The 16411-nt window shown below is 50.7% G+C and overlaps 1 protein-coding gene across 1 annotated transcript in view; it reads left to right on the top strand.

The window, feature by feature from the left end:
- LOC142917283 (3'-5' RNA helicase YTHDC2-like) overlaps positions 1 to 16411 on the top strand; it is a 56552-nt gene that overhangs the window by 27846 nt on the left and 12295 nt on the right. The window contains exons 13-20 of the mRNA XM_076061907.1: positions 107 to 203; positions 1288 to 1375; positions 5034 to 5114; positions 6231 to 6313; positions 7136 to 7241; positions 9285 to 9404; positions 10122 to 10397; positions 12274 to 12400. Coding sequence (XP_075918022.1) covers positions 107 to 203; positions 1288 to 1375; positions 5034 to 5114; positions 6231 to 6313; positions 7136 to 7241; positions 9285 to 9404; positions 10122 to 10397; positions 12274 to 12400 — 978 coding nt within the window. The remainder of the gene's footprint in view (positions 1 to 106; positions 204 to 1287; positions 1376 to 5033; positions 5115 to 6230; positions 6314 to 7135; positions 7242 to 9284; positions 9405 to 10121; positions 10398 to 12273; positions 12401 to 16411) is intronic.

Raw genomic sequence — 16411 nt, 5'->3', positions numbered from 1 at the left:
CTTGTGCATTGACTCTTTCAACCTCAGCTGATAGAGCTTTAAACAAATACCGTTGAGCTCTTTGCTGATGTTTGTTGTTGGTGCTGCTGGTGCTGCTGTTGTTCAGGAGCTGTGCTGATTTTTCTGCCGGGCTACGATGAGATCATCGCGCTGCGGGACCTCATTCTCTGGGACGACAAAAGATTTGCGTGGCAGAGCCACAAGTGAGTACGCTTTACCCACCTTCCCGACTCTGATGGGTGGCCTGCCGCTGCGGACGTGCGTGCGTACGCATCTGGGAGGAGGTACGGGCTCGTGTCCTACATACAGCTCGGCGGCGTTTTTTGGCCCTGTTAGCCGCCCGCCTGCACGCATGGCCATTGGCGCTCGTACCGTGTGTACGAGGGGCCCTTGACGACGGCGATCGTCATCATCGTCGTTTTCTGACTGTGAGCGCCTTGTGAAGGTTGCCACCTCGCACGCGGAAACATTTCTCTCAACTCTCTCGGCGACCGCGAGACCCTTCTTCCGTTCAGCTCCGTCCGTGATATTTTACCGAAGAACTCTGCTCGAGAACGCTCCTAGTTGCGTCCCATTGGTCAGATTGCTCGTGGACATTTTTTTTTTATCATCGAGGCAAAGGACGGGGCCCGTCGCGTCTCACTGCGACGCGCGTAGTACACACCGTCAACGTCAACTAAACCGGTTGTGAAAAGCAAGAGGGTAGAAAGTTGGGGAGCAGTCCCGCTGCCCCAAACCAGACTGGTCCCCACTGAAAGGGGTAAATTGTTCACTTGATTCGCTGCCTTGACCCGGCTTCTTGCATTTGCAAATTGCGCGTATTACGAAATAAGACGGAGCGGGTAGGAGGGTGCGACGTTCACCTCCCTGGCCTCGTGAATGCAGGAGGTCGTGGGTTCGATGCCGACCTTGTGACCCCTGCTGCGTATTTGGAGTCTGCGTGTGTCTCTTTCTTCCGCGTGGTCGCGTGGAATTTTCTCCGGGGTCCTCCGGTTTTTCCCTCCGCGTTTAAAATCACCGTCACGCGTTCGGAGCATTTGGCCGCAGCGTGTTCCCGCGCGATAAGCCACTTTGCCGAGCTGCCCTTTGCTTTTAAGTAAGAGCTGCATAAGCTCAGTGGGCCTTGCCTGGTGAAATAAAAAAAATAGTTTAGTTTAGACGTCGCCCAGCAGCTCACCGCTCGTTTGCAGAGGTTCACGTTTTGGGAATCCAGCGGCCCGCCCCGCTTGAGCCGCTACTCGTCGGCCGCCGGTCGGCGCTAAAGAGCTCTGTCGCTTGTTGTGGCAGGTACCACGTGTTCACCCTCCACTCCAACATGCAGACGTGTGACCAGAGGAGAGTTCTCAGGAGCGTGCCGCCGGGAACCCGCAAAATTGTGCGTATTTTATAATGTTGTCTCCTCTTCTAGCCTTGGTCGCTCCCATGTTGGTCCACCGGGGTGGGAGCAGGACGGCGGTAACGCGCGTGCCTCACAGCGAGAAGAGCCTGGGTTCGACTCCCGACTCAACCCCCCGTCGTGCATTGGGTTTCCTCCGGGTTGTCGGAGGCTTTTCTCCCGTAGCAAAAACAACAAAAAAACTTGCACACCAAACTCTTTGGTTCTATTCGGTAAAGCCACGTTAAAAAAAACAACAACAAAAAATAATAAAAAATTCACGACGTTTCGGCCCACAACACAAGTGGCCTTCATCAGGTGAAGGGAGCAGACTGTCTAGAGGTCAGCGGTGTCCTCTAGACAGTCTGCTCCCTTCACCTGATGAGGGCCACTTGTGTTGTGGCCCGAAACGTCGTGAATTTTTATTTTTATTTTTTGTTGTTGTTTTTTAACGCGACTTTACCGAATAGAACCAAAGAGTATGGATCCTTGCAGTCACGAAAGCTTTAAATCTAGAATCGATAACCTGCACACCGTGTTACCGGTATTGGGCAAACATCCAAACGCTTGCAACAAAAATTAACCTTGCGAACGATTCAGTTGGAATTGCGCACAGCGGCGGCGGCGACATCGCGCCCCTACTGCAGAAACGCTCACGAACGACAGTGGAGAAAGCCAGCGAGGCCTTTCCAGGGTAAAGCAGCGTAAATAATAATAATAACACATTGAGCTCGAATGTTCAAAGTCTGTTCAAAGTTTGTTGAACTGATTTGTTTTATTTGCGTGCGTGCAGTTGGGGTAGATTCATTAACTCACAGACTGCTTAATTTTGGAATGAAGAACGCGAAGCAACATCGCCGCTTAACTTGTATAGACAAATTTCCGTTTTTCGGTACGCCCCAGCGTACACCTTGAGCCACAAGTGGACAGCTGCCACCGGGGGGGGGGTCCCTTGGCTACATCTCAGCAGGACTTTGGAACGATTGAGATGAAATGCGATGTCGGCCGCTGTGAGTTGCTGAGGCTTCTAAGCAATGCCCTGTACGTGCAAATCCATGAAGTCTTCGTCAGAATAACCGAGTCACCTGACTCCTGACTTCTTAAGCAGGTGTTAGACCGCATCCATTATTTTTCATCTCCCCTCCTCTTTTCCGAACATAGATGGACTCGTCCATCTGAAGAAACTTGTCAAATCGCTCTCCGTGGTGCTAACGTTAAAAAATACGCCACTTTTTTCAAATTTTCTTGTTGTGGTTTTCACACCTGATGATGATTGCTTGTGTTGCAGTCGAAACGTCGTGAGAATTTTATCGTTTTATATTTTTATTATTCAATTGTTTCCCTTCTACATTACTTTACCGAAAGAACCAAGAATATGAATCCCTGCAGTCACGGAAGCTTTAAATCAAAATGTAGGTGTCATGGATGTTGAACTTCTTTCACGCCATACGTAGCAACCGCACTAATTGGACAACATGCGTTTGTAAAAAAAAAAACGAGAATTAAATTTAGATTTAAAACAACAGATACTGTGTATAACAACAGTTTGGTTAAAATGATAGTTTTTCATTACGGGCGGTCCTCGACCTACAAACATCCGCACTTAGGAACACCCCACATTGACGAATATCCGCACTTACGAACACCCGCACTTACGAACCGCATTCCGTGAAACATAAATGTTTCTAACATCGACTTCGAAACGTGAACTCGTGCTTGCAAACTGAACCACGGGACCATTTTGTTCGGCGGTGCGGCGATCCTGTCTAGATTTAGAAGATTGTTTTCACGGTGATGAACGTGTGCGTGTGTGTGCGTGTGTGTGTGTGTGTGCGTGTGTGTGCGTGTGTGTGTGTTTGTGCGTGTGCGTGTGTATGTGTGTGTGTATGTGTGTGTGTGTATGTGTGTGTATGTGTGTGTATGTATGTGTGTGTGTGTGCGTGTGTGTATGTGTGTATGTGTGTGTATGTGTGTATGTGCGTGTGTGTATGTGTGTGTGTATGTGTGTGTATGTGTGTGTATGTGTGTGTATGTGTATGTGTGTGTGTATGTGTCTGCTTTATTGACCTGGTCAAGGCCTATGATACCATCAGTAGGCCTGGGCTCTGGGTCGTTCTTCGTGCTTTTGGAGTACCTGACCCTCTGCTCACGATCATTAAGGACCTTCATGATGGTGAGCGGGCCCGGGTAAAACTACGTGGCCGGGAGTCAGAGCCATTCCCTGTACACCTTGGGGTGCGACAGGGATGTCCTCTGGCTCCCACATTATTTAACATCTATTTTGACCACGTAGTTCGTGAAGCCTTCAATAGCTGTACCGGGGGAATCTCCATATGGTACAGATATAATGGGAGGCTAATCGATGCCCGGGTGCGGTCAAGGGATGGCTCCCTATTGCTCAACCACGTTATGTATGCTGATGACTTGGTAATAGCTGCTCAGTCAGAGGAGGAGTTGGAGACGCTGCTGCTGAGACTGGAGCGTGCCACTAAGAGGTGGGGCCTTACCATCAGCCCCACCAAAACTAAGCACCTGCCTGGGTATTTTGTACCATCGGACACTCCACCCCCACAACTCCCAATCGGTGATGGGGCAGTTGTGGAGAGAGTGGAGAGTTTCCCATACCTGGGCAGTGTGCTTATGACTGGCTCCAGTTTAACAGCTGAGGTCTCACTCCGAATCAGTCGAGCGGCAATATCTTTTCATCGGCTGCGTAACGCTGTGTGGAAGCTACCTGGTCTGTCGCTCCGCACTAAGCTTCAGGTCTTCTCGGCCACGGTCATTCCCTCCCTTCTCTACGCTTGCGAAACGTGGACCCCCCTAATGGAACATCTTCGCCGGTTAGAAACATTTAGGCTGGCCTGCCTACGTTCCATCCTGGGTTTAACCAGACTGGATTGTGTGAGGAGCTCACAAATCCTTGAAAGATCTGGGCAGGGTCCCATCGGTGAGCTCCTCCGGCAGGCAAGGCTGCGATGGCTGGGTCATGTAGCCCGCATGCCCAGCCACCGCATGCCGAAACAGCTTTTGTTTGGCCGGATTGAGGGGGCTAAGCGGGCGCGGCACGGGCTAGAGAAGAGATGGAGTGATGTGGTACAGGAGGACGTGGAGCTGAGTGGACTTGCCGATGACTGGTACCAGCGGTGTCAAGATCGGCCTCTGTGGAGGAGGCTCGTGAAGGATGCTACTGGGCAGTTGGAGGCAGTCGCCCTCCAACAACAACGGAGGGCGGAGGAGCGACGCTCACAACAGCGAGCGGAGCGCCGGGTGGCTAAAGCACAGCAGGTTGGCACAGTAGGGGGCACAGGTGGTGCATCAGCCAGTCATCTCAGTCAGTCGACCCGTGGCACCTGGGTCTGCCCCGTGACCTCCTGCCAGCGGGCGTTCGACACTTCACGTGGCCTCAGGGTGCACATAGCCTGGCACAAGCGTCGTGGTGACGTCACCGCCACTTAGTGGCGAATGGCGGTTGTTGTTGTTGTTGTGTATGTGTGTGTGTATGTGTGTGTGTGTATGTGTGTGTATGTGTGTGTATGTGTGTGTGTATGTGTGTGTGTATGTGTGTGTGTGTATGTGTGTGTGCGTGCGGGCTGGAGGCGGTCACAGCTCGCTCCGTCCCTTTTCATTTTCTGTTTTAACCCCCAAACCCCGTCGCAAGATCCTGTCGACGAATATAGCGGAGGGCGGCATCGCGTTGAACGACGTGGTGTTCGTGATCGACTCGGGGAAAGTGAAGGAGGTGCTGACACACGCGTGCAGAGAGCGCGTGCACGCACACACACGCGCACACACGCGCGCATCAGCGACGGAACGCTCTTCCTCGAGATATCAGGGATCCCTGAATCTGTGTACATTTTTTTAGATGCCCCTCAAGACCTATTTATACGCTTCCGCTTATTACATTTTTTGTTCATTTAGCTAATTATTTTAAAAAATGTATTTATAATATTCTGTTCATGCTGAGTGTCTGCTGCTGCTGCTGCTGCATCTTGTACAGCAGCAGCCTCAACATTTTTGGCACCAGGGACCGGTTTCGTGGAAGACAATTTTTTTTCACTTGGGGGGCGGTCACGCTGCCGTGCGCCGGCTAGCCCATTCGCCGCTAGCAGCAAGAGGTTCACGGTTCGAATCTGGCAGGCGCCACCCTGGCTATCGCCGCGAATGTTTTAACGATCCGATACGTTTCCACTGCGCGTGCGTCTGCTTCGGTGGAATGTTAAAGACCCCGTGACGTCATTCGAGATGAGTAGGCCATTGTGTACCGGCTTCACCGGCCATTTTTTTAATATCACCCCCCCCCTCCTCCTCCTCCCAGCCAGTGCAGATTATTACTCAATTGGGTTCATAATAAGGTTTTTTGGATTTAAATTTCGATTTAAAGCTTTCGTGACTGCAATGATTCATCTTCTTTGGTTCTTTCGGTAAAGTCACCACCACGTAGAATGAGAATAAAATAATAAATTGATAAAATAAAATAACACAATAATAATATTCTAACACGACGTTTCGGCCACAACACAAGCGGCCTTCATCAGGTGAAGGGGACGAGATTGTCTGGTAGGAAGTCTGATTTTTTCCGATATAACAAGGAAATAATATTGGTCGCGAAAGCCCACGTGTTAAACTACTCAAATTGGGGTAGCAATATCGTCCCACCCCCCCCCCCCCACCCCCCCCTATTGCGAATACTTAGCAGGACCCTCCTGAGACAAAGAGTTTTTTGAGACTGGGTGGCGATTCCCCCCCGGGTGAACAAGCAAAATAATAAATGATGGCTATAATTTTCGGAGAGATAAGCGGGGGTGGTAATGTTTTGCCGCTGGTTGGGTGACCGTGCGTCCGTCCTGCCCTGCAGAAATCGTACGACGCGCTCGCCTCGGCCACCATGCTCAAGACGGTCTGGATTTCCCAGGCCAGCAGCCTCCAGAGGAGCGGCAGGTATGGGTTTTCACGGGCGTGCATCAACACTGTTGGCACCTCCGATTAGCGAGAGAATGTCAACTATACACACGTACATAAATGCATCGTCTCTCGACGTCATCTCATCTGGTACAAGGTGACTCGTCACCGAGTGGGCTGTCGGTAGCTCCCAACACGACCGTTTGCATAGTTCCCCGGCTGTAAGCGCGTCGGGGCAAAAGAGATGATGGGAGCGTGAATTCTGTAGCGAAAAAGTGCAAGGGGAGAAGCAAAGTGGGTGAGCGTTGTTAGTGAGGTGAGTGGGTGAGTGAGTGAGTGAATGCATCGTAGTGTCGGGGTTTAGCACTACGCTGCGCTACGAACCCGGCCACCCTGGTTCGATTCCCGCTCGCGGTCAACCGCGGCGACGGTCATCTAAACCGTTCCTGCGCCGGGCGTGGCGTCGGCCACCCGCCTCCCCCTGAGCCGCAATGCCGGGCCCTTCGTAGGTGCCCGCTAGCGGCGCTTGTTCCCGCGGTCTGTAAAAGGCCGTACGGGGGGGGGCAGGATGTTTACATTTCTGTCACGAGGACACGACACGCCACGAACCGAGCGACCTGGGGTTTTTCATCGCCGTGCTTTGCGACTCAGTTGGGGAATCTTCGTGTTGGCGTGACCTGCTGCGCTCGCGAGCGGTGGGACACGGCGGCGTCGACAGAGACGGAGGCACCGGTCCCGTGGGACGCGTCCACGGCGCGATTTGTGGAAGAAACGACAACGAGTGCCTGGGATATAAACACACACGCGGGGGGAATTCTCTCTCTCTCTCTCGTCTTCTTTGCGTTTTTTGTGTCGGGGCAGGGCTGGGAGGTGTCGCCCCGGCATCTGCTTCCACCTGTTCAGCAAGGTGCGCTTCCGGAACATGCCGGAGTTCCAGGCCCCCGAGCTGCTTCGAGAGCCGCTGCAGGTACGGACGACGCGGGCCAACGGGCAGCCAGAAGGCGCGCGAGGGTAAGAGCGCGTTCCAGACGGCGCGGCGAGTCGCAGACCACCAACAAATACTCGCCCGGCGCAACTGATGAATACGAAGCGCTCGCAGCGCTCACAGCGAACACCCCCGGGGAGGGGGGGTGAGGGGGGCGCCGTCGCGTGCCGTCGAGGGCCTTCAGGCTGACGTTGGCCCCCGTTCTGAAGAGATTTTTCGACGATCCTCACGAAGCCACGGCCGGTGGACACCGTCAGCGGTGTGACGCTCTGGCTCACTGTGCCTCTCTTCAGTATCCCAGGGATAGACGTTCATCATCGTCAATATTCATCATCGTCAATATTTATTATCATCATCGCCATCTTCATCATCGCCAATATTTATCATCATCGCCATCTTCATCATCGCCAATATTTATCATCGCCATCTTCATCATCGCCAATATTTATCATCGCCATCTTCATCATCGCCAATATTTATCATCATCGCCAATATTTATCATCATCGCCAATATTTATCATCATCGCCAATATTTATCATCATCGCCATCTTCATCATCGCCAATATTTATTATCATCATCGCCATCTTCATCATCGCCAATATTTATCATCATCGCCATCTTCATAATCGCCAATATTTATCATCATCGCCATCTTCATCATCGCCAATATTTATAATCATCGCCATCTTCATCATCGCCAATATTTATCATCATCGCCAACTTCATCGTCGCCAACTTCATCATCGTCATCAGCAGAATCATAGCCCCTGACCAAGAGTGCCCCGGAATGCGCCACGTCTTGTGACGCGTGTGACGTGAGTGTAGGAAACGGCTTGCGTTGTGTACGGTGGGTGATGATCCATCATGAATGGTTCAGGTCGACACGTGAGCACAACAGCGACGCGTTGTCGTACAACCCCTCCAGCCAGCAAGGTTTTGTCACGTCAACAAAACGCGCCAATCAGTTTACTACTTCGGCACCACCGGCAGTGTTGGAGAGTGAATCCGCAACAATTACGATTTCAGCAGTACAACGTTTTGCCGGCAATTACGTCCCCGCATCATCGGGCAATTTTGCCGGAATAGATTTTTCCAGAATATAAAACATTCTCCTGCGGAGGGAGCTGGTAGGAACCTGTTGCGTTGCTCGGTCAATAGCCAGGGTCAACGGCGGCTCCGTGGTGTAGACCGCAAATATGTAGTGTTGTAAAGACGAGTAAACTTCTCAGGAGGCACACTCTGTTTATTGTAACTGTTCCTTACACAATCCTTAACACACACAGAGGGATATTCTGTCCCCTCACCCGATACCCTAGGGAGGTACAGCCTCCTAGCTTGGCGGGACTCGCACGTCTACCGCTAACCTCCTAGCTTGGCGGGACTTGCACGTCTACCGCTAACCTCCTTGATACCTAAGGAGGTACAGCCTCCGGACTTGGTGGGACTCACACGTCTACCGCTATCCTAGCCTAGAGTCCTCCGGCTTGGACCTAGGGGAGGCTATCTGACCCACCGCTGGCCCCGGTGGGTCCTGACCGCCGGGTATGGCGAGCCTTAGCCCTCAAAAGGGCTGGAAGGCTGGTCCAGGGTCCTGGCCTCTTGTTGCTGTGACAGCTCTCTCGCTGGTTCAGCTGTTCCACTGCTGGATTGTTTTTTTTCGCTTGCTGTGTTGCGATTGAAACATCGTGATGTTTTACCAAAAAAACCAAACACTGTGGATTCCTGCAGTCACGAAAGCCTCAAATCGAGAATCATTAATTCGTTTATTCATTTGAGATTTTTTTTCTTGGTAATCGGGTTTTCATTTTCTTGGTAGTGGCTGTAATAAGCGATTCGGTCCTCATAAATAACTAATGTGTAGCGTCATAGGATACTGTTGTTGTTGTTATTATTATTACAACGCTTTTAAAGAATAGAAAAAGAGGATCAACGGGAGGGGGGGTGCCATCACGGTGATATTTATTTTGGGGGGGGGGGATCACCTGCACCACCTCTGCCGCTGCCGCTGCCGCTGCCGCTGCAGGAACTGTGCCTGCACACCAAGCTGCTGGCGCCGGCCTGCATGCCGGTCGCCGAGTTCCTGGCCAAGGCTCCGGATCCCCCGCCCAATCTCATCGTCCGCAACGCCCTGCAGATCCTCAAGGTGCGGTGCGGTGGTGTGCGTGCGTGTGCGTGCGCGTGTGTGCGCGTGCGTGTGTGCGTGTGTGTGTGCGTGTGTGTGTGCGCGCATGTGTGTGTGCGTGTGTGTGCGCGTGTGTGTGTGCGTGTGTGTGTGTGTGCGCGCGTGTGTGTGTGCGTGTGTGTGTGCGTGCGTGGAAATTCACGTGGCCTGACCCAAAAACCAATTGAGTCGCAACAATATACGTACGAAGGAGAAAAACAAAAACCCCGGGTCGCTGGGTTCGTAACGCAAAGCGAGCTCACGGCACAGAGACAAATATCCCCCACGTAGCCTTGTCAGACGTTTCGGGGGCAAGGTGCCGGTAGCAAGCGTGCACGAAGGCCGGCGCCGCACGCACCGGGGGTGGGTGGGTTGCCAGCACCGCAGCCGGCCATCATCTCTGTCTCCCCGAGTGGTAATGTTTACACACACCGCACCTGGTGGTACTCATTAAAGGCAGGCCATTTTAGGATCGGTTCAGATAATTGTCGGCGGCGTTGGCCTCGAGCGGGAATCAAAACTCGACGATGACCGCCGTTCGCCGCCGAGCGGCGGCGACATCACCGCGGCGCTCGCGCCGGTCCGCGTGCTCTCTAAGGCCGCGTGAAGCGTCACGGGGGCCAGACCCCCAAAGCGCCGTGGCTGACGACGACGCGAAGGCATCAACCCAGGAACGCGCGAGCGTGTTCGTGCTCGCAGGCGATCGACGCGATGGACGACCGGGAGGACCTGACGGAGCTGGGTCATCGCCTGCTGGACCTGCCCGCGGAGCCTCACCTGAGCAAGATGGTGCTGCACGGCGTCGTGCTCAAGTGCCTCGACCCGGTGCTCACCATCGCCTGCTCGCTCGCCTGCCGCGACCCCTTCGCGCCGCCCGGCCAGCCGGCGCACAGACGCGCTGCCGCCGCCTTCTCGCGCAGGAATCTCGCCGCCTTCACGTTCAGCGATCACATGGCCCTGCTCCGGGCATTCCAGGTGGGGTGACTGACGCAGGTTGCAGTTGTCACGTGGGTGGGTGGGAGGGAGGGAGGGGTGTGTTTGGCATGTCGGTCGGTCTGTGAGATTTGCATTTCATCGAGCGCCACTCCGTTACACTGTGGCATTTCGGAGAGCGCTTTCCACGTGATAAGCGACATCCATAATAAAGGTTTTTTGTTGTCGGTTATCGCCACCACCCGACGCAGCCAATTTGTGAGGTTTGTCACATCAACAGAATGAGTTTCGTCTTCAGCACACCGGTGTGTTGGGAGAGTAAACCCACCACATTTAAAATTCAAGCACAAACAAACCTTACTTATTGGCCGTGTCGGGCGGTGGCGGGTTTAACGACACATTTATATTTGCGTGATCTAACCCAAAAAAATATACATTTTTCTGGATATAATTTGTCGTCGAAGCCCACTGCGTTTTTTGGTTTTGGCCATGTTTGTTTGTTGTAGTACGGAGTTCGACTGATGGCCTTAAATCTAAGTTGTCTTGTGGTTGTTGTTGTTGTTTGACTTGCATCCCACTGGGATTTTTGCACACAGCGTTGGTGGTTTACACGGTGCTTTTTCTGGAATATTTTGCTGTTTTTTTCCTGGATTTTCTGTTTTTGCACAAAGTCACAGAGTCACACGTAGCAGTCACTTTAAGATGTTTTTCTCGTTCGCGTTTTGTTGCTTTGTTGCCGTGGCACCACGATTCAAGAGCCGAACGGCTCACAGGGCTCGCCTGCCTGCACCAAATAAATGAAACTGAAACCGATAGGCGACACGCATCATCACACCTCACCCTGGACGCGCTACGAAGGGGCACCCCCTGTGCGGCACCACGAGGTGGCTCAGCACCTGGGCCTGCACGCGGGAAATTCGTCCGTCTACAGCGGGCATCGATTTTTTTGCTCCTGAAAGTGCGATCCAAGCGGTGGTGTAATATTTTGAAAATGGCACGTTTTGGAGCATGACGCATTTAAGGATCTGTAACATCCACTCTAAGGCATTTCTATTTAAAGCTTTCGTGACTGCAAGGATTCATCTTCTTTGGTTCTTTCGGTAAAGTCACCACGTAGAATGAGAATAAAATAATAAATTGATCAAATAAAATAACAATAAAATTCTCACGATGTTTCGGCCACTTGTGTTGTGGCCACTTGTGTTATGGCCGAAACGTCGTGAGAATATTATTGTGTTATACTGGTAGGAACGAAGTTGTAAACTGAGTGTACCAGCCTGCAATAGATTAATGTGTCCGTCCGTCCGTCCCCTTTCAATACTTTAACGAAGTGAAATCTCGTGCTGTTGGGTGTAAAATCAGCAATAGACAGCGCAGAGACTTGTCCTACCAGCCCACCCTGCAGGGACCTGTTATTTTTTTAATCAATGTATTGTTTTATTCTCATTCTACGTGACTTTACCGAAAGAACCAAAGAAGAACACTCTAAGGCAGTCAATTTTTTTTATTATTTTATCAAGCGAGGGCCATCGAGCTACGTGGCTCTTTTTCAGAAGCGACCTGGCCGACAGACGATAGCCCAATGAAGTGGCTTATTGCGTGGAAATTTAACGCAGCCAAATACTTCTGAAACGCACGTTTCTGAATGCGGAGAGAGAACAAAAAACGGAGAAACATCCACGCGACCACGGGGAGAATATGCAAACTCCACGTGTGCAGCGGGCATCAGGGGTCAGGATAAAACTCACGACATCCCGTATACCAGGCGAGGTAGTTAACATCCCGCAACCAAAAAAACCAGGGCCGGCCCGCCAGATTCGAACCGTGAACCTCTGCTGCATCTCCTGCCGGGCCACGTCACCGCCGCCTCTTTAAAAAGTTTATTTCCGTTGCGCTGTCTGCGTCTCCGTCCTGCCAGGCGTGGCAGAAGGCGTGCGCCGGAGGCTCGGAGCGCTCCTTCTGCGAGCGAAGCTTCCTGAGCCGGGGCACCATGGAGATGATCGTCGGCAAGAGGACGCAGCTGTTGGGTCATCTGCGCGCGTCCGGTAGGGCGAGCGGCCGGGTCGGCTCGGAAAGTTTCGGAGGGCGTCCAGCCGGCGGCCGCTGTGATCCTGGGGTACCAGGTTTCGGCTTCCCGTCTGCGATGAAACTGGGTTCTCAAGTGTAGCGACTTCTTGGTCTGAGCCCGGCTACTAATGACTAGCGTAGAGACCCATAGACTCACATAGAGACCCATAGACTCACATTGAGACCCATAGACTCACATAGAGACCCATAGACTCACATAAAGACCCATAGACTCACATAGAGACTCAAATACTCACATAAAGACCCATAGACTCACATAGAGACTCAACTACTCACATAGAGCCCCATAGACTCACATAGAGACCCATAGACTCACATAGAGACTCAAATACTCACATAGAGACCCATAGACTCACATAGAGACCCATAGACTCACATAGAGACACATAGACTCACATAGAGACCCATAGTCTCACATAGAGACCCATAGACTAACAAAGAGGCCCATAGACTCACATAGAGGCCCATAGACTCACATAGAGACCCATAGACTCACATAGAGACCCATAGACTCACATAGAGACCCATAGACTCACACAGAGACCCATAGACTCACATAGAGACCCATAGACTCACATAGGGACCCATAAACTCACACAGGGACCCATAGACTCACATTGAGACCCATAAACTCACACAGGGACCTATAGACTCACATAGAGACCCATAGACTCACATAGGGACCCATAGACTCACATAGAGACCCATAGACTCACATAGAGACCCATAGACTCACATAGGGACCCATAGATTCACAAAGAGACCCATAGACTCACATTGAGACCCATAGACTCACATAGAGACCCATAGACTCACATAGAGACCCATAGACTCACATAGAGACCCATAGACTCACATAGAGACCCATAGACTCACATAGACACCCATAGACTCACATAGGGACCCATAGACTCACATAGAGACCCATAGACTCACATTGAAACCCATAGACTCACATAGAGACCCATAGACTCACATAGAGACTCAAATACTCACATAGAGACCCATAGACTCACATAGAGACCCATAGACTCACATAGAGACCCATAGAATCACATAGGGACCCATAGACTCACATAGAGACCCATAGACTCACATAGAGACCCATAGACTCACATAGAGACCCATAGACTCACATAGAGACCCATGGACTCACATAGAGACCCATATACTCACATAGAGACCCATAGACTCACATAGAGACCCATAGACTCACATAGAGACCCATAGACTCACATAGAGACCCATAGACTCACATAGAGACCCATAGACTCACATAGAGACTCAAATACTCACATAGAGACCCATAGACTCACATAGAGACCCATAGACTCACATAGAGATACATAGACTCACATAGAGACCCATAGTCTCACATAGAGACCCATAGACTCACAAAGAGACCCATAGACTCACATAGAGACCCATAGACTCACATAGAGACCCATAGACTCACATAGAGACCCATAAACTCACACAGGGACCCATAGACTCACATAGAGACCCATAGACTCACATAGAGACCCATAGACTCACATAGAGACCCATAGACTCACATAGAGACCCATAAACTCACACAGGGACCCATAGACTCACATAGAGACCCATAGACTCACATAGAGACCCATAGACTCACATAGAGACCCATAGACTCACATAGAGACCCATAGACTCACATAGAGACCCATAGACTCACATAGAGACCCATAAACTCACATAGAGACCCATAGACTTACATAGAGACCCATAGACTTACATAGAGACCCATACACTCACATAGAGACCCATACACTCACATTGAGACACATAGACTCACATAGTGACCCATAGACTCACATAGAGACTCAAATACTCACATAGAGACCCATAGACTCACATAGAGACCCATAGACTCACATTGAGACCCATAGACTCACATAGAGACCCATGGACTCACATAGAGACCCATAGACTCACATAGAGACCCATAGACTCACATAGAGACCCATAGACTCACATAGAGACCCATAGACTCACATAGAGACCCATAGACTCACATAGAGACCCATAGACTCACATAGAGACACATAGACTCACATAGTGACCCATAGACTCACATAGAGACTAAAATGCTCACATAGAGACCCATAGACTCACATAGAGACCCATAGACTCACAAAGAGACCCATAGACTCACATAGAGACCCATAGACTCACATAGAGACCCATAGACTCACATATAGAGACCCATAGACTCACATAGAGACCCATAAACTCACACAGGGACCCATAGACTCACATAGAGACCCATAGACTCACACAGGGACCCATAGACTCACATAGAGACCCATAGACTCACAAAGAGACCCATAGACTCACATAGAGACCCATAGACTCACATATAGAGACCCATAGACTCACATAGAGACCCATAAACTCACACAGGGACCCATAGACTCACATAGAGACCCATAGACTCACATAAAGACCCATAGACTCACATAGGGACCCATAGACTCACATAGAGACACATAGACTCACATAGAGACCCATAGACTCAGATAGAGACCCATAGACTCACATAGAGACCCATAGACTCACATAGAGACCCATAGACTCACATTGAGACCCATAGACTCACATAGAGACCCATATACTCACATAGAGACCCATAGACTCACATAGAGACCCATAGACTCACATAGAGACTCAAATACTCACATAGAGACCCATAGACTCACATAGAGACCCATAGACTCACATAGAGACCCATAGACTCAGATAGAGACCCATTTACTCACATAGAGACTCAAATACTCACATAGAGACCCATAGACTCACATAGAGACCCATAGTCTCACATAGGGACCCATAGACTCACACAGTGACACATAGACTCACATAAAGACCCATAGACTCACATAGAGACTCAAATACTCACATAGAGACCCATAGACTCACATAGAGACCCATAGACTCACATAGAGACCCATAGACTCAGATAGAGACCCATAGACTCACATAGAGACCCATAGACTCACATAGAGACACATAGACTCACATAGTGACCCATAGACTCACACAGAGACCCACAGACTCACACAGAGACCAATAGACTCACATAGAGACCCATAAATGTACGGAGACCCTGCAGACATTAGATTGAGATCCATAGTGTCACAGGGACTGAGCTGTAACAATGCCGGGTGCTCAAGTGTAAGGTAGCTGAAGGTCTCATCCCGGCTACTCATGACTCGCATCGAGACCCATAGATTTACAGAGACCCATAGACATTACAAAGAGATCCCTAGCCTCACAGACACTGAGTTATGATTAAACCGGCTTCTTAAGTGTAGCAAGTTTACGGTCTCGGCCAGGTCACCAAATGACCGCACACAAAATAAATCCTATTAAATTTGCTTCTGCACTTAATTTGGCTAAGATTCCAGCTCTGAGAATTTAACATTTTTCAGTTTGACCGTCATGCAACTGATATTAGTCTCATACAACAGAGCGACGTGTCAACTGGAGGTCACTTGAACGGGAGCTCTGTAGTAGCTCTACGATATCCGCCTCCGTTGGTCGCTCTCCATCACGGATGGTTGAGAGACCTCTGAAAGGATGACGCATCTCACGTCACGATGCTTGTGGCACGATGGGAATGATATTGAGGATTGATTTAAGGGAAAAAAAAAACTCGGAATATATATTGTGGTCCGTCTCTTCTTATTGTTGAGAATTCTGCACTAACTCTCCCGGCAGGTTGGCAGCCTTACACACACTGCAGTGTCAACACTTGTGCATCACAGCAAACAGGGTCTGGGTTCGATTTCTGATTTTGGCGACTTTCTGTGTGCAGTTTATTTGTTTGTACAGTTTCCTCTGGTTTCTCTGATTTCATCCCATAGTAAGCACTGGCGGAGCCAGTAGGGGGGGGGGGGGTGGCACGTGCCCAGCCAATGATCCGATCGAAATCCCTAATTTCGATC

The sequence above is a fragment of the Petromyzon marinus genome, unplaced genomic scaffold (assembly GCF_048934315.1).
Source record: "Petromyzon marinus isolate PM22_M1 ecotype Great Lakes invasive population unplaced genomic scaffold, UKy_Petmar_22M1.pri1.0 PM_G_Scaffold_44, whole genome shotgun sequence".
Classification (NCBI taxonomy): domain Eukaryota; kingdom Metazoa; phylum Chordata; class Hyperoartia; order Petromyzontiformes; family Petromyzontidae; genus Petromyzon; species Petromyzon marinus.
This window is presented reverse-complemented; position numbering and strand designations above follow the sequence as displayed.